The 20,459-nt window shown below is 50.5% G+C and overlaps 2 protein-coding genes across 4 annotated transcripts in view; one reads left to right on the forward strand and one right to left on the reverse strand.

The window, feature by feature from the left end:
* The window catches only part of LOC147086771 (uncharacterized), a 518,811-nt gene that overhangs the window by 12,141 nt on the left and 486,211 nt on the right, over nt 1-20,459 (reverse strand). The gene's annotated exons all lie outside the window — the stretch shown is intronic.
* LOC147086772 (ras-related protein Rab-7a-like) lies at nt 5,959-18,258 on the forward strand. 3 transcript variants are annotated; one of them, XM_085978947.1, is made up of 5 exons: nt 5,960-6,140; nt 8,270-8,330; nt 9,609-9,735; nt 14,935-15,282; nt 16,002-18,258. In XM_085978947.1, exons 2-5 carry the CDS (start codon nt 8,278-8,280, stop codon nt 16,095-16,097), a joined length of 624 nt encoding a protein of 207 aa, XP_085835073.1. In that variant the 5' UTR covers nt 5,960-6,140; nt 8,270-8,277; the 3' UTR covers nt 16,098-18,258. The 3 variants fall into 3 exon arrangements, with proteins under 3 accessions (XP_085835075.1, XP_085835073.1, XP_085835074.1); XM_085978949.1 differs by lacking the exon at nt 8,270-8,330 and having other exon boundaries at nt 5,959-6,140; XM_085978948.1 differs by lacking the exons at nt 5,960-6,140; nt 8,270-8,330 and adding an exon at nt 7,596-8,080.

The following is a 20,459-nucleotide window of genomic DNA, read 5'->3' on the forward strand; positions in this document are numbered from 1 at the left end:
CAGTCAATTCCGAGTGTCCTTGCAACGAATTCCATAAAATGTGTTAATAAAGTCAGTAAAAATTAAATAAAGAACTGTTATTTAATAATCTTAAAAGGTTGGCAGTTCTCAAAGTGGAAAAGTCACCCGGTCCAGGTGGGACGCACCCTCGGATGCTGAGGGAAGTGAGGGTGGAAATTGCGGAGCCTCAGGCCACGATCTTCCAATCCTCCTTGGATACGGGGGTGGTGCTGGAGGACTGCAAATGTTACACCCCTGTTTAAAACAAGGGATGAGCGATAAACCCGGCAACAACAGGCCAGTCAGCCTAATGTCGGTGGTTAGAGACAGTACTCTGGGACAAAATTCATTGTCACTTGGAAAAATACGGGCTAATAAATTTGTTAAAGGCAAATTGTGTTTGACTAACTTATTGAGTTCTTTGATGAAGTAATGGAGGGGGTTGATGAGGGTGGTGCGGCGGATGTTGTGTATATGGACTTTCAAAAGGCGTTTGACAAAGTACCCCATAATAGACTGGTCGGTAAAATTAAAGCCCGTGGGATTAAAAGGGACAGTGGCAGCATAAGGGTGCGGTAGCTAAGTGGTTATGTTACCGGACTAGTAATCCAGAGGCCTGGACATGATTTGGAGACGTGTAGTTCAAATCCCACTGCGGCAGCTGGGGAATATAAATTCAGTTAATTAAATAAATATGGTTCACTAATGTCCTTTAGGAAAGGAAATCCGCCGCCCTTACCCGGTCTGGCCGATATGTGACTCCAGACCCGTGGCAATGTGGTTGATTCTGTAATGGCCGAACGAGCCATTCAGTTGGAACAAACCGCTACAGAGAAGACGGACTGCAGCGGTTCAAGGGGCAATTAGGGATGGGCAATAAATGCTGGCCTTGCCAGTGACACCCACATCCCAGGAATGAATATTTAAAAAAAGAGGATACGAAATTGGCGCAGGGACAGAAATATATATTAATGACTTGCACTTGGGTATACAGGGCATAATTTCAAAGTTTGCAAATGACACAAAACTCAGAAATGTAGTGAACAGTGAGGAAGATAGTAACAGACTTTGAGGAGGACAGAGACAGGCTGGTGAGTTGGGCAGACACATGGCAGATGCAATTTAAGAACGCAAGGTGTAGGCCATTCGGCCCCTCGAGCCAGCTCCGCCATTCAATAAGATCATGGCTGATCTGATCTTGGCCTCAACTCCACTGTTCTGCCTGTTCCCCATAACCCTTGACTCCCTGTAGTTCAAATATCTGTCCATCTCAGCCTTGAATATATTCAATGACCCAGCCTCCCACAGCTCTCTGGGGAAGAGAATTCCAAAGATTCACGACCCTCTGAGTGAAGAAATTCCTCCTCATTCTCCGTCTTAAATGGGTGACCCCTTATTCTGAAACTATGCCCCCTCGTTCTAGAATCCCCCACGAGGGGAAACATCCTCTCTGCATCTACCCTGTCGAGCCCCTTCAGAATCTTATATGTTTCTGTATGTAACGGGCAGCACGGTGGCATAGTGGTTAGCACTGTTGCCTCACAGCGCCAGGGACCCGGGTTCAAATCCGGCCTCGGGTGACTGTCTGTGTGGAGTTTGCACATTCTCCCTGTGTTTGCGTGGGTTTCCTCCGGGTGCTCCGGTTTCCTCCCACAGTCCAAAGATGTGCAGGTTAGGTTGATTGGCTATGATAAATTGACCCTTAGTGTTAGGGGGATTAAATATGTGGGGTTACAGGGATAGGGTGGGATATGTGTTGGTGCAGGCTCGATGGGCCGAAATGGCCTCTATCTGCACTGTGGGGTTTCTGTGTGATTCTGTGTTTCAACAAGATCCCCTCTCATTCTTCTAAACTCCAATGAGTATAGGCCCAACCTGCTCAACCTTTCCTCATAAGACAACCCCTTCATCTCTGGAATCAACCTCGTGAACCTTCTCTGAACTGCCTCCAATGCAAGTATGTCCCTCCTTAAATAAGGAGACCAAAACTGTGCACAGTGCTCCAGGTGTGGTCTCACCAACGCCCTGTACAGTTGTAACAGGACTTCCCTACTTTTATACTCCATTCCCTTTGCAATAAAGGCCAACATTCCATTTGCCTTCCTAATTACTTGCTGTACCTGCATGCCAACTTTTTGTGTTTCATGTACAAGGACCCCCAGATCCCTCTGTACCCCAGCATTTTGTAGTCTTTCTCCATTTAAATAATATTTTGCTTTTTTATTGTTCCTACCAAAGTGGATAACCTCACATTTTCCCACATTATATTCCATCTGCCAAATTTTTGCCCACTCACTTAACCTGTCTATATCCCTTTGCAGACTCCTTGTGTCCTCCTCGCAACTTGCTAAACCTATCTTTGTATCATCAGCAAATTTAGCTACAGTACACTCAGTCCCTTCATCCAAGTCATTAATATAGATTGTAAATAGTTGAGGCCCCAGCACCGATCCCTGTGGCACCCCACTAGCTCCAGATTGCCAACCCGAAAATGACCCATTTATCCCGACTCTCTGTTTTCTGTTAGTTAGCCAATCCTCTGTCCATGCTAATATATTACCCCCAACTCCATGAGCTCTTATCTTGTGCAGTAACCTTTTATGTGGCACCTTATCGAATGCCTTCTGGAAATCCAAATACACTACATCTACTGGTTCCCCTTTATCCACCCTGCTTGTTACATCCTCAAAGGACTCTAATAAATTTGTCAAACACGATTTCCCTTTCATGAAACCATGCTGACTCTGCCTGTTTGTATTATGATTTTCTAAATGTCTTGTTACTACTTCCTTAATAATGGATTCCACCATTTTCCCAACGACAGATGTTAGGCTAACTGGCCTATAGTTTCCTGCTTTCTGTCTCCCTCCTTTCTTGAATAGGGGCGTTACATTTGCAGTTTTCCAATCCGCTGGGACCTCTCCAGAGTCCAGGGAATTTTGGAAGATTACAACCAACGCATCCACTATCTCTGCAGCCACTTCTTTTAAGGCCCTAGGATGCAGGCCATCAGGTCCAGGGGACTTTGTCAGCCTTTAGCCCCATTAGTTTGCCTAGTACTTTTTCTGTAGTGATAGTGATTGTTTTAAGTTCCTCCCTCCCTTTTGTTCCTTGATTTTCCACTATTATTGGGTTGCTTTTTGTGTCTTCTACCATGGAGACAGATACAAAATATTTGTTCACAGTCTCTGCCATTTCCTTGTTTCCCATTATTAATTCCCCAGTCTCATCCTCTAAGGGACCAACATTTACTTTAGCTACTCTCTTCCTTTTTATATACTTGTAGAAGCTCTTACTGTCTGTTTTTATATTTCTTGCTAGTTTACTCTCATAATCTATTTTCTCCCTCTTTATTTTTTTTAGTCATCCTTTGCAAGTTTCTAAAAATTTGCCCACCTTCTGGCCTACCACTAATCTTCGCATCATTGTATGCTTTTTCTTTCAATTTGATACCCTTCCTTAGTTAGCCACGGATGGTTCATCCTTCTCGTAGAGTCTTTCCTTCTCACTAGAATATATCTTTGTTGAGATTTATGAAATATCTCCTTAAAAGTCTGCCACTGCTGATCTACCGTCTTACATTTTAATCTATTTTCCCAGTCCGCTTTAGCCAACTCTGTCTTCATACCTTTGTAATGGCCTTTATTTCAGTTTAAGACACTAGTTTCAGACCCAAGTTTCTCACCCTCAAACTGAATGTGAAATTCTATCATATTATGATCACTCTTCCCTAGAGGATCCTTTACTATGAGATCATTTATTCATCCTGTCTCATTACACAGTACCAGATCTAAAATAGCCTGTTCCCTGGTTGGTTCCACGACGTATTGTTCTAAGAAACTGTCCCAAATACTCTATGAACTCGTTCTCAAGGCTACCTTTGCCAATTTGATTTGTCCAATCTATATGAAGATTAAAATCGCCCACGACATTTAACGCAGAGAACTATGAAGTGATGCGTTTTGGTAGGAAGAATGAGGAGAGGCAATATAAACTAAATGGTACAATTTTAAAGGGAGTACGGGAACAGAGAGGCCTGGGGGGTGTACATACACACATCTTTGAAGGTGGCAGAACAAGAAAAAGGCCTCTGGGATCGAAAGGCAAATGAGTATTGACATGAATCAGTCATTCATGAAAGAAAGACTTATGAAATAATACTGAGTGGCCTGCGGGTGGCGGTGTCCAGGGAGAGTATAAATACTCGGGCACGGGCCCAGCTTGCGCAGGGCATTCTTAACAGGAACTAGTGAAGGACACAACTAGACCTCCATGTTGTAAAACAGTTGATTAAAGCTTCGTTTAATGCTTAGACCAAGTGCCTAGTAGTTTTCTTACGCCAGGTATTTCCAGCATTTTCTGTTTTTATTTCAGATTTCCAGCATCCGCAGTATTTTGCTTTTGCATATGGGGCCCTTGGATTTATAAACAGATCACAGAATATAAAAGCGAGGAAGTTATGCTAAATCTTTATAAATCACTGGTTAGGCCTCAGCTGGAGTATTGTGTCCAATTCTGGGCCCCGCGCTTTAGGAAGGATGTCAAGGACTTGGAGAGGGTGCAGAGGAGATTGACCAGAATGGTACCAGGGATGAGGGACTTCAGTGATGTGGAGAGACTGGAGAAGCTGGGGTTGTTCTCCTTAGAGCAGAGAAGGTTAAGGGGAAATTGACCAGAATGGTACCGGGGATGAGGGACTTCAGTGATGTGGAGAGACTGGAGAAGCTGGGATTGTTCTCCTTAGAGCAGAGAAGGTTAAGGGGAGATTGACCAGAATGGTACCGGGGATGAGGGACTTCAGTGATGTGGAGAGACTGGAGAAGCTGGGATTGTTCTCCTTAGAGCAGAGAAGGTTAAGGGGAGATTGACCAGAATGGTACCGGGGATGAGGGACTTCAGTGATGTGGAGAGACTGGAGAAGCTGGGATTGTTCTCCTTAGAGCAGAGAAGGTTAAGGGGAGATTGACCAGAATGGTACCAGGGATGAGGGACTTCAGTGATGTGGAGAGACTGGAGAAGCTGGGATTGTTCTCATTAGAGCAGAGAAGGTTAAAGGGAGATTTAATAGAGGTGTTCAAAATGATGAGGGGTTTTGATGGAGTAAATAAGGAGAAACTGTTTCCAGTGGCAGGAGGGTCGGTAACCAGAGGACACAGATTGAAGATAATCAGTAAAAGAACCAGAGGGGAGATGAGGAGAATGTTTTTATGCAGCGAGTTGTTGTGATCTGGAACGCGCTGCCTGAAAGGGCGGTGGGAGCAGATTCAATAGTAACTTTCAAAAGGGGGAATTGGAGAAATACTTGAAGTGGAAAAATGTGCCGGGCTGTGGGGAAAGAGCAGGGGGGAGTGGGACTGATTGGAGAGCTGGTTCAAAGAGCCGGCACAGGCACGATGGGCCGAATGGCCTCCTCCTGTGACTGTGCGATTCTACGAAGTGGCAGAAATGAATGATGAAACAGTCAGTTTAGGGACCCAATAAGAGAGTGAAGTGTGAAAGTAAATAAATAAATTTTGAATAAATTAAACAAACGAATAAATTAGATGATGCAGGAATAAATTAGATGACATATTAATAAATTAAATGATAATTGAATAACTTAAATGATAAATTAAATAATTGAATAACTTAAATGTTAAATTAAATGATAATTGAATAAATTAAATGATAATTGAATAACCTAAATGTTAAATTTAATGATAATTGAATAAATTTAATGATAATTGAATAACTTAAATGTTAAATTAAATGATAATTGAATAAATTAAATGATAAATTTAATGATAATTGAATAACTTAAATGATAAATTAAATGATAATTGAGTAAATTAAATTATAAGTTAATAAATTAAATGATGCAAGAATAAATTAAATTAAAGAATAAATTAGACGATCATGAATAAATTAAGTGATGCATGAATAAATTAACACGATTGATCAATAAATCAGTGACGGCTTCCGGCGGAAAAGGAAGGGGGCCGGGCTGACATCACATCCCATCCGCTAGCCACAAGCCGCCATTTTGCTGGTTGCCAGGACTCGGGTCGGGGCGGCGGGGCCAGAAAACCGCTTGCAGTTTGCTGCCGAGGCCTCGGCACCTCGATTAACCCCCAACCCCGCCCGCCTGCCGGCTCTTGAACGTGAGCGGAGTTCGCGGCCCGTCTTCGTTGCCCCGCTTGCGGCCCCCTTTTCCCATTCCTCCGGTCTTAGACGCCGCCGGACCGAGGAGGCCGAGGCCGCGGCCGCCATCTTGGGGGGGGTCTCCGGGCGTCGGCGCTGCGCATGCGCGAATGGCGGGGAGGGGAGAGGGATGCGCGCGCTGGCGGGGCTAGAGGGGCGCGCATGCGCGCGAACAACCAGGGGTTCACCCTGTTGCTGTCTCCAAGCTAGGTGGCAGCTGGGGTTCCCTCCAGGAATCTCAACCTCACCTCTTTTTGCCCCTCTCCAAATCTGAAGGAGGAAACCAAAAGGGTCTCTTCTCCCCTCCCCCCCCGGCCCACCAACGCTGCCCTTGTTACGATGGTTGCGGCTCCCGGTCAGAAGTTGGTGGGTTCGAGCCCCCACTCCACAGCCCCGCGTGCAAAAATCCAGACCTGACACACTCCCCGGTGCCAGTACTGAGGGAGCGCCGCACTGTCGGAGGAGCGGTACTGAGGGAGCGCCGCACTGTCGGAGGGGCGGTACTGAGGGAGCGCCGCACTGTCGGAGGGGCGGTACTGAGGGAGCGCCGCACTGACTGAGGGAGCGCCGCACTGTCGGAGGGGCGGTACAGAGGGAGCGCCGCACTGTCGGAGGGGCGGTACTGAGGGAGCGCCGCACTGTCGGAGGGGCGGTACTGAGGGAGCGCCGCACTGTCGGAGGGGCAGTACTGAGGGAGCGCCGCACTGTCGGAGGGGCGTTACTGAGGGAGCACCGCACTGTCGGAGGGGCGGTACTGAGGGAGCGCCGCACTGTCGGAGGGGCGGTACTGAGGGAGCGCCGCACTGTCGGAGGGGCAGTACTGAGGGAGCGCCGCACTGTCGGAGGGGCGTTACTGAGGGAGCACCGCACTGTCGGAGGGGCGGTACTGAGGGAGCGCCGCACTGTCGGAGGGGCGGTACTGAGGGAGCGCCGCACTGTCGGAGGGGCGGTACTGAGGGGGCGCCGCACTGTCGGAGGGGCGGTACTGAGGGAGCGCCGCACTGTCGGAGGGGCGGTACTGAGGGAGCGCCGCACTGTCGGAGGGGCAGTACTGAGGGAGCACCGCACTGTCGGAGGGGCGGTACTGAGGGAGAGCCGCACTGTCGGAGGGGCGGTACTGAGGGAGCGCCGCACTGTCGGAGGGGCGGTACTGAGGGAGCGCCGCACTGTCGGAGGGGCGGTACTGAGGGAGCGCCGCACTGTCGGAGGGGCGGTACTGAGGGAGCGCCGCACTGTCGGAGGGGCGGTACTGAGGGAGCGCCGCACTGTCGGAGGGGCGGTACTGAGGGAGCGCCGCACTGTCGGAGGGGCGGTACTGAGGGAGCGCCGCACTGTCGGAGGGGCGGTACTGAGGGAGCGCCGCACTGTCGGCGGGGCGGTACTGAGGGAGCGCCGCACTGTCGGAGGGGCGGTACTGAGGGAGCGCCGCACTGTCGGTGGGGCGGTACTGAGGGAGCGCCGCACTGTCGGAGGTGCCGTCTTTCGGGATGAGATGTTAAACCCGAGGCCCCGTCTGCCCCCTCAGGTGGATGTAAAAGATCCCACGGCCACTATTGGAAGAAGAGCAGGGGGGGAGTTCTCCCCGGTGTCCTGGGGCCCAATATTTATCCCTCAACCAACATCACTAAAACAGATGATCTGCTCATTATCACATTGCTGTTTGTGGGAGCTTGCTGTGTGCAAATTGGCTGCCGCACTTCCCACATTACAACAGTGACCACACTTCAGGGAAAAAAAAGTACTTCATTGTCTGTGAAGAGTTTCGGGCCGTCCTGAGGTGGTGAAAGGCGGTGGAGAAATTAGAGTCTTTTCTCTTTGCTGCCTCACCTCTTTATGTTTCCAGCGCTTCTAAACTCGGCGTCAAGGGGCACCTCTGCTTGATGTCCCGTGAGGAAGGCGGGTGAGTGCTGCCCCCAGGAGGGGGTGGGGGTGCGTCCCTGGCCCCGGGGGCCGCTGTCCTGTGACCTGAGAGCTCGGGGCGTTGGTCGGGAGCGGGGTCGGTGCTTGGGGGATGTGGAGGATGAGAGATTTGTTGGTGGTTCGGGTGCTTTCTCACTCTGAATTCCCCGGCCCCTGTTTAATTTTCCAGGTTTGGCTATGGCGTCACGGAAGAAGGTGTTACTGAAAGTGATCATTCTGGGAGACTCTGGGTAAGGCATGTTCGGAGCGTAAGCCGGGGATGGGTGTTTTACAGTGGCTTGGAACCAGAACGATCCCGGGGGCTAAAAGGGTTAAATCCCGAAGACCGGTTGCACAGACTGGGCTTGTGTTCCCTCGAGTGTAGAAGATTAAGGGGCGACCTGATCGAGGTGTTTGAGATGATTAAAGGATTCGATCGAGAGAGAACTATTTTCTCTGGTGGGGGGGGAGTCCGGAACAAGGGGGCAGAACCTTCAAATTAGAGCCAGGCCGTTCAGGGGTGATGTCAGGAAGCACTTCTTCACACAAAGGCTGGTGGGAATCTGGAACTCTCTCTCCCCCCGCAAAGAGCTGTTGAGGCTGGGGGTCAATTGGAGCTTTTAAAACTGAGATCGATAGATTTTAGTTGGATAAGGGGTTATGGAACCAAGGCAGGAAAATGGAGTTAAGATACAGATCAACCATGATTTAATTGAATGGCAGAACAGGCTCGAGGGGGCTGAATGGCCTCCTCCTGTTCCTAATGTAACAGGCTCGAGGGGGCTGAACGGCCTCCTCCTGTTCCTAATGTAACAGGCTCGAGAGGGCTGAATGGCTTCCTCCTGTTCCTAATGTAACAGGCTCGAGGGGGCTGAATGGCCTCCTCCTGTTCCTAATGTAACAGGCTCGAGGGGGCTGAATGGCTTCCTCCTGTTCCTAATGTAACAGGCTCGAGGGGGCTGAATGGCCTCCTCCTGTTCCTAATGTAACAGGCTCGAGGGGGCTGAATGGCTTCCTCCTGTTCCTAATGTAACAGGCTCGAGGGGGCTGAATGGCCTCCTCCTGTTCCTAATGTAACAGGCTCAAGGGGCTGAACGGCCTCCTCCTGTTCCTAATGTAACAGGCTTGAGGGGCTGAACGGCCTCCTCCTGTTCCTAATGTAACAGGCTCGAGGGGGTTGAATGGCCTCCTCCTGTTCCTAATGTAACAGGCTCGAGGGGCTGAACGGCCTCCTCCTGTTCCTAATGTAACAGGCTCGAGGGGGCTGAATGGCTTCCTCCTGTTCCTAATGTAACAGGCTGGAGGGGCTGAATGGCCTCCTCCTGTTCCTAATGTAACAGGCTCGAGGGGCTGAACGGCCCTGTGTTCCCTTGTGTATTAGTGAGGGGGTATCTATCGCTATTCTTCATCCTCCTGGGGAGGGGGCAATAATTGCTGGTCTTGCCAGCGATGCACGAATTCGGGGCGAGCGGGGAGGTGCGTTGTCGTGCTAACGGATTCTCTGCCCTTTTCTCCCCCACCCCCCGCAGCGTTGGTAAGACTTCGCTGATGAATCAATATGTCAACAAGAAATTTAGCAACCAGTACAAGGCGACGATCGGAGCAGACTTCTTGACCAAGGAGGTGCTGGTGGATGATCGGCTGGTCACCATGCAGGTAAGCCCAGCGCTCGCTTGCTGTCTCGTCCCTCGCTCCGTGCCTCTGCTGCTCCTCCTCCTCCTGGGCTTCACCCTTGCCCCATTCCAGGCAGAAATACCCCCTCCTTGTTGACCAACCAGGGTCTCGAGTCGGAGAGCGTATCGAGTGTTGATCCATCAGCTGTGGCTGGCTGGGTCTCGCTCTCGCCTCCCGAGTCAGGAGGCCATGGGTTCGAGCCCCGTAATCCAGGCCCGACACTCTCTTTCCCCCGGTGCCAGTGCTGAGGGAGCACCGCACTGTCGGAGGGGCGGTACTGAGGGAGCGCCGCACTGTCGGAGGGGCGGTACTGAGAGAGCGCCGCACTGTCGGAGGGGCGGTACTGAGGGAGCGCCGCACTGTCGGAGGGGCGGTACTGAGGGAGCGCCGCGCTGTCGGAGGGGCAGTACTGAGGGAGCGCCGCACTGTTGGATGAGACATTAAACCGAGGCACCGATTCCTATGGACAGTATTGGACAAACAACATTGCTCCCTTTACAGACTGCCCTGCGAGTATTTGACGGGACAGTTTAGAGGGAGCTTTACTCTGTATCTAACCCGTGCTGTACCTGCCCTGGGAGTGTTTGATGGGGACAGTTTAGAGGAAGCTTTACTCTGTATCTAACCCGTGCTGTACCTGCCCTGGGAGTGTTTGATGGGGACAGTGTAGAGGAAGCTTTACTCTGTATCTAACCCGTGCTGTACCTGCCCTGGGAGTGTTTGATGGGACAGTGTAGAGGGAGCTTTACTCTGTATCTAACCCGTGCTGTACCTGCCCTGCGAGTATTTGACGGGACAGTTTAGAGGAAGCTTTACTCTGTATCTAACCCGTGCTGTACCTGCCCTGGGAGTGTTTGATGGGGACAGTTTAGAGGAAGCTTTACTCTGTATCTAACCCGTGCTGTACCTGCCCTGGGAGTGTTTGATGGGACAGTGTAGAGGGAGCTTTACTCTGTATCTAACCCGTGCTGTACCTGCCCTGGGAGTGTTTGATGGGACAGTGTAGAGGGAGCTTTACTCTGTATCTAACCCGTGCTGTACCTGCCCTGGGAGTGTTTGATGGGACAGTGTAGAGGGAGCTTTACTCTGTATCTAACCCGTGCTGTACCTGCCCTGGGAGTGTTTGATGGGACAGTGTAGAGGGAGCTTTACTCTGTACCTGTCCTGGGAGTGTTTGATGGGACAGTGTAGAGGGAGCTTTACTCTGTATCTAACCCGTGCTGTACCTGCCCTGGGAGTGTTTGATGGGGACAGTGTAGAGGGAGCTTTACTCTTTATCTAACCCGTGCTGTACCTGCCCTGGGAGTGTTTGATGGGGACAGTGTAGAGGGAGCTTTACGCTGTATCTAACCCGTGCTGTACCTGCCCTGGGAGTGTTTGATGGGACAGTGTAGAGGGAGCTTTACTCTGTACCTGTCCTGGGAGTGTTTGATGGGGACAGTGTAGAGGGAGCTTTACTCTGTATCTAACCCGTGCTGTACCTGCCCTGGGAGTGTTTGATGGGGACAGTGTAGAGGGAGCTTTACTCTGTATCTAACCCGTGCTGTACCTGCCCTGGGAGTGTTTGATGGATACTTCAGATGAATATGTGGCTAGAGGAATGGTGCCAGGGGAGGGATTGAAGTTCCTGGGACATTGGAACCGGTTCTGGGGGAGGTGGGACCAGTTCAAACCGGACGGTTTGCACCTGGGCAGGGCTGGAACCGATGTCCTAGGGGGTTTGTTTGCTAGTGCTGTGGTGGAGGGTTTAAACTAAAATGGAAGGGGGTTGGGAACCTGAGCAGGGAGACAGAGGAAAGGGAAACGAGGATAAAAGCAAAAGATAGGAAGGAGAAAAACAAAAGTGGCAGTCAGAGAAATCAACGGTTTAAATCAAACATGGCTACAGTAAATAACAATTCTCATAGGCCTAAGAGCGTTTAAGACACACAGCCTTCAGGCTTGTTTTTTTTATGCGAGGGGTGGATGAATTGGCTGCGCAAATAGATGTAAACGAATATGATTTGGTTGGGATTACGGAAACGTGGCTCAAGGATGGCCAAGACTGGGAACTCAACATCCAGGGGTATTCGATATTCAGGGAAGATGGGCAAAAAGGAAAGGGAGGTGGGGTAGCATTACTGGTTAAAGGGATTAACACAATTGTAATGAAGGATATTAGCTCTGATGATGTGGAATCTGTATGGGTAGAATTGAGAAATACTAAGGGGAAAAAAACATGAATGGGAGTGGTATATAGACCTCCAAAACAGTAAGGCGGAGGTTGGGGATGGCATTAAAAGGGAAATTAAAGAAGTGTGCAATAAGGGCACAGCAGTCATCATGGGTGACTTTAATCTACATATAGATTGGGCTAACCAAATTGGTAACCATACTGTGGAGGAGGAATTCCTGGAGTGTTTACGGGATGGTTTCCTGGACCAATATGTTGAGGAACCAACCAGAGATCAGGCCATCTTAGACTGGGTATTATGTAACGAGAAAGGATTAATTAGCAATTTTGTTGTGCGAGGCCCCTTGGGTCGGAGCGATCATAATATGATCGAATTCTTCATTAAGATGGAGAATGAAGTAGTTGACTCAGAAACAAGGGTCCTCAATTTAAATAAAGGAAACTATGATGGTCTGAGGAGAGAGTTGGGTAGGATTGATTGGGGAATGGTACTCAAAGGGGTGACGGTGGATAGGCAATGGCAAACATTCAAAGACCGAATGGATGAACTACAGAAGTTGTTCATCCCAGTTTGGCATAAAAATAAAACAAAAAAGGTGACTCAACCGTGGGTAACAAGGGAAATTAGGGATAGCATAAGATCCAAGGAGAGGACATACAAATTGGCCAGAAAAAGCAATAATCCTGAGGATTGGGAGCAGTTCAGGATTCAACAAAGGGATTAATTAAGAAAGGGAAAATAGAATATGAGAGTAAGCTTGCAGGGAACATAAAAACTGACTGTAAAAGCTTTTATAGATATGTGAAGAGAAAAAGATTGGTGAAGTCAAGCATAGGTCCCTTGCAGTCAGAATCGGGGGAATTTATAATGGGGAACAAAGAAATGGCAGACCAACTAAATACATATTTTGGTTCTGTCTTCACAAAGGAGGACACAAATAACCTCCCAGAAATACCGGGGAACATAGGGTCTGATGAAAGGGTGGAACTGAAAGAAATCAATATTTGTAGGGAAATGGTGTTAGGAAAATTGATGGGACTCGAGGCCGATAAATCCCCAGGGCCTGATAATCTACATCCCAGGGTACTTAAGGAAGTGGCCCTAGAAATAGTAGATGCATTGCTGGTCATCTTCCAGAACTCGATAGACTCTGGAACAGTACCCATGGATTGGAGGGTAGCTAATGTTACCCCACTATTCAAAAAAGGTGGCAGAGAAAAAGCGGGGAATTATAGACCGGTAAGCCTGACATCGGTAGTGGGGAAAATGCTAGAGTCCATTATAAAAGATGTAATAGCAGAGCACTTGGAAAGCAGTGACAGGATCGGACAAAGTCAACATGGATTTACAAAAGGTAAATCATGCTTGACTAATCTACTGGAATTTTTTGAGGATGTAACTGGTAAAAATAGATAAGGGAGAACCAGTGGATGTGGTGTATTTGGACTTTCAGAAGGCTTCGATAAGGGTCCCCGCATAAGAGATTAGCGTGCAAAATTAAGGCATCATGGGATTGGGGGCAAGGTATTGACTTGGATAGAGAACTGGTTGGCGGACAGAAAGCAAAGAGTTGGAATAAACGGGTCGTTTTCCGAGTGGCAGGCAGTGACTAGTGGGGTACTGCAAGGATCGGCCCTAGGACCCCAGCTGTTCACAATATATATTAATGATCTGGACGAGGGAATTGGATGTAATATCTCCAAATTTGCAGACGACACAAAAGCTGGGTGGGCGGGTATGCTGCAAGGAGGATGTCATGAAACTCCAGTATGATTTGGACAGGTTAGGTGATTGGGCAGAAACATGGCAAATGCACTATAATGTGGATAAATGTGAGGTTATCCACTTTGGTTGCAAAAACAGGGAAGGCACATTATTATTTGAATGGCAATAGATTGGGAGAAGGGGAAGTGCAAAGAGACCTGGGTGTCCTTGTGCACCAGTCGCTGAAGGTAAGCATGCAGGTGCAGCAGGCGGTTAAGAAGGCAAATGGTATGTTGGCCTTTGTAGCAAGAGGGTTCGAGTACAGGAACAAGGATGTCTTGCTACAGTTGTACAGGGCCTTGGTGAGACCGCACCTTGAGTATTGTGTGCCGTTTTGGTCGCCTTATCTGAGGAAGGACGTTCTTGCCATGGAAGGAGTGCAGCGAAGATTCACCAGGCTGATACCTGGGATGGCAGGAATGACGTATGAGGAGAGATTGTGTCGCTTGGGCTTATACTCACTGGAGTTTAGAAGATTGAGAGGGAATCTCATCGAAACCTATAAAATTCTGTCAGGCCTGGACAGACGAGATGCTGGAAGGATGTTCCCGATGGTCGGGGAGTCCAGGACCAGGGGTCATAGTCTAAGGATAAGGGGTAGGACATTTAGGACTGAAATGAGGAGGAATTTCTTCACCCAGAGAGTGGTGAACCTGTGGAATTCTCTGCCACAGAGGGTGGTGGAGGCCAGTTCATTAAATATATTCAAGAAAGAGTTGGATATCTTTCTTAAGGCTAAAGGGATATGGGGAGAAGGCAGGGACAGGGTACTGAATTTCAATGATCAGCCATGATCTCGTTGAATGGCGGAGCAGGCTCGAAGGGCCAAATGGCCTACTCCTGCTCCTATCTTCTATGCTGTACCTGCCCTGGGAGTGTTTGATGGGGACAGTGTAGAGGGAGCTTTACTCTGTATCTAACCCCGTTGCTGTACCTGCCCTGGGAGTGTTTGATGGGACAGTGTAGAGGGAGCTTTACTCTGTATCTAACCCCGTGCTGTACCTGCCCTGGGAGTGCTTGATGGGACAGTGTAGAGGGAGCTTTACTCTGTATCTAAACCCGTGCTGTACCTGCCCTGGGAGTGTTTGATGGGACAGTGTAGAGGGAGCTTTACTCTGTATCTAACCTGTGCTGCACCTGCCCTGGGAGTGTTTGATGGGACAGTGGTAGAGGGAGCTTTACTCTGTATCTAACCTGTGCCATGTTGAGTGCTATGAATATTTGGGAATTATTGTTGTTCTAGATTTGGGACACGGCGGGTCAGGAGCGATTCCAGTCTCTGGGCGTGGCGTTCTATCGAGGTGCCGACTGCTGCGTGCTGGTGTTCGACGTCTCCACCCCGAACACCTTTAAGACGCTGGACAGCTGGGCGGACGAGTTCCTGATCCAGGCCAGCCCGCGGGATCCCGAAAACTTCCCCTTCGTGGTCCTGGGCAACAAGATCGACCTGGATAGCCGGCAGGTGCCCACCAAACGGGCACAGGCCTGGTGCCAGAGCAAGAACAGCATCCCCTACTTCGAGACCAGCGCCAAGGAGGCCATCAACGTCGACCAAGCCTTTCAGACCATCGCACGCAATGCACTGAAACAGGTGGGTCCTGTACTGAGGGAGCGCCGCACTGTCGGAGGGGCGGTGCTGATGGAGCGCCGCACTGTCGGAGGGGCGGTACTGAGGGAGCGCCGCACTGTCCGGAGGGGCGGTACTGAGGGAGCGCCGCACCGTCGGAGGGGGCGGTACTGAGGGAGCCCCGCACTGTCGGAGGGGCGGTACTGAGGGAGCGCGGTACTGAGGGAGTGCCGCACTGTCGGAGGGGCGGTACTGAGGGAGCGCCGCACTGTCGGAGGGGTGGTACTGAGGGAGCCCCGCACTGTCGGAGGGGCGGTACTGAGGGAGCGCGGTACTGAGGGAGTGCCGCACTGTCGGAGGGGCGGTACTGAGGGAGCGCCGCACTGTCGGAGGGGCGGTACTGAGGGAGCGCCGCACTGTCGGAGGGGCGGTACTGAGGGAGCGCCGCACTGTCGGAGGGGCGGTACTGAGGGAGCGCCGCACTGTCGGAGGGGCGGTACTGAGGGAGCGCCGCACTGTCGGAGGGGCGGTACTGAGGGAGCGCCGCACTGTCGGAGGTGGTGGATCAAGCGGGCTGCTTTGTCCTGGATGGTGTCGAGCTTCTTGAGTGTTGTCGGAGCTGATCTCATCCAGGCAAGGGGAGAGTGTTGCATCACACTCCTGACTCTGGGTGGGGAGGGAAGGCGGGGTGGTTTGATGTTTTGTGTACGTGTATTAAGCCTCGACCTGTTCTGTGATTGCAGGAGACAGAGGTCGAGTTGTACAATGAGTTTCCCGATCCGATTAAGCTGGACCAGAACGATAAACCCCTGGCGGCGACAGACAGCTGCAAATGTTGAACTGTTGGAGAGAGGGGGTGCAGTGGGAGCGAGGCACGCACAACACACCCACCGATCCTGCACAAAGCCCTTCCCCACTCTCCTCCTCCTGTCCCTGCCTCCCCCCCCCCCCCCCCCCCCCCTCCTCATCTCCAAGACCAAAAAGACACCCTCCTGCGGAACAAGATCTCTCTCCGCTGCCTCGGAGACCGCTGGTTCCAGCCGCCCGTGGGAGCCGGACCGAGCGAGGGAGACCAGAAACGTTCCTCGGGCTGAACTCTGCTGCGACTGACTGACTGGGCCGTGGGATCTTGCTTGCTCGGTGCTGCCTTTAACCCGCCACACCACCACCTCCACCCCCCCCCCCCTCCCCCCAAGCCTGATTCATTTGCCTGGCCGCAGTTTCTCATTCACAGCTGGACCAACGGCGGGACTTGCCATCACTCTCCGCACCGGGACCACCCCTCCTGAACGTCCCATCCAAGAGTCTTAGCTGGTTAAATCCCACTCGTCAAACCGATCTCCTCTCCCGCCCTCTTGTTGACGTGTGTCTCATTTGCGGGAGGGGGAAAATCAGTTACAGTTTCATCTTCTGAAGACAGCTCCCAGAGGGGTCAGGGGCGGAGAGAACGCCCTCGCGCTGTGCACGGCAGGGATTCATTTATTATTTTAACAGCCCGCCGCACCCTAATTGCTTTTTAAAAAAATACATCGTGTGTGAAATTTAACCGCAGTAAATAACGCAACAATAAATTAATCGAACCGTCTAAGCCAGCGGAAAGTTTAAGTCACGAGCCGTGTTGAGGATTTCTTGCGCCCTTTCTCTTTCCGTAAGAAATTGCCCTGTGTTGTACAGTTAATTTAAGACGGCGATCCGCTCTGACCCCGGCCCGTCTGATCGTCGCCTGTGGGTGGGGGTGGCAACTGCTTGTCTGCAGCCCTGGGGAAAGGGGACTGATGTCTCTACCCCTTTGTCTGTGTCTGTCCCGTTCCCCCCCCACCCCCCCAAAGCACCCGTTAGTTGGGTGGGCCTCGGAAGCTGGGGTGAGTGAGAGAAGCGTTTGAGAAAACCCTCCGATTGCAAACTGCGCGATGCCCTTCGCAGCCCCCACCCCTCCACGTTTCCAAAACCTGGGGTCAGATGCTTCCGAAGCATCTTTTTCCCCCCCACCACTCTCAGAAAATCTGTGGGCATCACGGACTTGCGATCGGCGCTCAGCCCCCTCCCCTCCCTCGACGGCAGGACTGCGCTTTCTGGTCAACGTCGGCACCTGTTTTACTGGTCACTGCGCCTGCGAATCTCACTAGAATTAAACCTCCCCCTTTTGATGTCACTTCAAAACTGCACTCGCGTAAACCTTTTAAGGTCACAAACTTTGAAAGTTAACTTCCCCCCCCCCTCCTATAATCCAGAACGACGGCGCGATCCTGACCTGTAGATTGGGCTTCCAGCGCGGGCTTTGAATCCCCCCTTTCCCCGTCACGTCTCGGGCGTGCAGTTTATCGGCTACACGTCGGAGGAGATGTGTGTGTGTGGGGTGAAGAAAACCCCGATCCCAAGGCTGCTCTGTAAGGCTTCGCTCCTGCATCTGACACCGCCTTGCGGTGTTGGTCTTTGCTCGTGCCTCTCGAACGGGTACAATCTCCCCATTCCACTCCCAGCTCCCCGTGAACCTGGTTCTCTTCCCGTGACCGTCGCATTTTCCCAAACACCAGCCAGGGTTTTTTTTTGATGAGAATATAAGATGCACGTTTTTTCCAATGTCTTTTTTTACCCCCCTCTTGCCCAGCTCCACCCGACAACAGTTTATACAGTGTTGGGATTACTGCTTCTGCCCGGGGAGGGGTGTGTGTGTGGGGGGGGTCAGTGTAGGAAGCCTCGTGTTTCTCACTCGGTCAGTGCGTGTGGGGGGGGAGAAACGGTGGACCTGGTTTTTCTTAACCGCTCGAGCACCCAGTGTCCGAGAAACTCCTAGCTCTGCCCCAGTCAGGCGGCCGTGTGTATAATATATATATATCATAGAAATTCTGATTTTTATATTCCACAGGCGGAGGGGGGGCTGTGTGTGTACAGATTCCTCCCCACCACCCCCCCCCCCCCCTCGTCGCGTGATGTACTAAATGCCGAGCTTTGCTCAAGTAACGTCTGGATGACATAAGAAATAAAACTGTTTTCAATCTGCATGTGTGAAGCCTCCCCTGGCCGCTCGGCTGTGTGGTTATTGGCCTCGGGACCTCCGTCGCAACAGCTGAAACCCACCGCGGGCAGCCGAGCCTAGTCTGTGCAACCCGTCCTCTCAGTTTAACCGGGTTAGGTTACAGACGTACGGAGTGGGGGAAGGACCTGGCCGGGAATACAGGGCTGTGTCGGACGTGGCTCATTGGGTCTCGCCCTCGCCTCTGGGTCAGAAGGTCGTGGGTTCAAGTCCCACTCCAGAGACTTGAGCACAAAAATCTAGGCTGCCACTCCAGTGCAGTGCTGAGCGAGCGCTGCAGTGTCGGAGGGGCGGTACTGAGGGAGCGCCGCACTGTCGGAGGGGCGGTACTGAGGGAGCGCCGCACTGTCGGAGGGGCGGTACTGAGGGAGCGCCGCACTGTCGGAGGGGCGGTACTGAGGGAGCAGCCCACTGTCGGAGGGGCAGTACTGAGGGAGCGCCGCACTGTCGGAGGGGCGGTGCTGAGGGAGCGCCGCACTGTCGGAGGGGCGGTGCTGAGGGAGCGCCGCACTGTCGGAGGGGCGGTGCTGAGGGAGCGCCGCATAATTTGCAACAAACATATATTGCTCTAGGGCATAAAAACCCAAAAGGAAAAGTGATCCAACCATGGCTAACAAAAGAAATTAAAGCTAGTATTAAGTCAAAGGAGGAAGCTTATAAAGTTGCCAGAAAAAGCGGTCGGCCTGAGGATTGGGATCTTTTTAGAAATCAGCAAAGGGGGACCAAGAAATTGATAAAGAAAAGGGAAAATGGAATATGAGCACAAATTAGCGCAAAATATAAAAACAGATTGTAAAAGCTTCTATAGGTATGGGAAAAGACTGGCCAAGGTAAATGTTGGTCCTTTACAGTCAGAGATGGGAGAATTTATAATGGGGAATGAGGAAATGGCAGAGAAATTAAATAAATACTTTGTTTCTGTCTTCACGGAGGAAGACACAAAAAAACCTCCCAGAAACACGAGAAAACCAAGGGTGTGGCGAGAATGAGCAACTTAAAGAAATTATTATTTGTAAAAAAAACAGTACTAACAAAATTAATGGGACTAAAAATCGATAAATCCCAAGGACCGGATGACCTGCATCCAAGGGTTTTGAAAGACGTGGCCATTGGGATAGTGGACGCATTGGTTGTCATCTTCCAAAATTCTATAGATTGTGGAACGGTTCCTGCAGATTGGAGGATAGCAAATGTAACCCCGCTATTTAAGAAAGGAGGGAGAGAGAAAACGGGGAACTACAGACCTGTTAGCCTCACATCAGTAGTTGGGAAAATGCTGGAATCTATTATAAAGGATGCAATAACTGGGCACTTAGAAACTAATAAGATTGGGCAGAGTCAACATGGATTTATGAAAGGGAAATCCTGTTTGACAAACCTTTGAGTTCTTTGAGGATGTATCTAGTGGAGTAGACAAAGGGGAACCAGTAGATGTGGTGTATTTGGATTTTCAGCAGGCCTTCGATAAGGTCCCACACAAGAGGTTGGTGAACAAAATTAGGGCACATGGAATTGGGGGTAATATACTAGCATGGATTGAGAATTGGTTAACAGACAGAAAATGAAGAGTAGGGATAAACGTGTCTTTTTCAGGATGGCAGGCTGTGACTAGTGGGGTACCGCAAGGATCGGTGCTTGGGCCCCAGCTATTCACAATCTGTATCAATGATTTGGATAAGGGGGCTAAATGTATAACATTTATAAATTTGCTGATACAAAGCGAGGTGGCAGTGTCAGTTGAGAAGAGGATGTGAAGAGGCTTCAAAGGGATCTCGACAGGCTCCGTGAGTGGGCGAGAACATGGCAGATGGAATATAATGTGGATAAATGTGAAGTTATCCACTTTGGTAGAAAAAACAAAGGCAGAGTATTTCCTAAATGGTGAAAGATTGGGGAATGCAAATGTTCAAAGGGACCTGTGTGTCCTTGTACATGAGTCACAAAGTGAATGTGCAGGTGCAGCAAGCCATTAAGAAGGCAAATGGTATGCTGGCCTTCATTACAAGAGGATTTGAGTACAGGAGTAAAGTCTTACTCCAATTATATAGGGCCTTGGTGAGACCACACCTGTAGTACTGTGTACAATTTTGGTCTCCTTACCTAAGGAAGGATATACTTGCCATAGAGGGAGTGCAGCGAAGGTTCACTAGACTGATTCCTGGGATGG

This window comes from Somniosus microcephalus, unplaced genomic scaffold, assembly GCF_052327205.1.
Source record: "Somniosus microcephalus isolate GS21.2 unplaced genomic scaffold, FLI_Smic_1.0 unresolved_chr7, whole genome shotgun sequence".
NCBI classification, from domain to species: domain Eukaryota; kingdom Metazoa; phylum Chordata; class Chondrichthyes; order Squaliformes; family Somniosidae; genus Somniosus; species Somniosus microcephalus.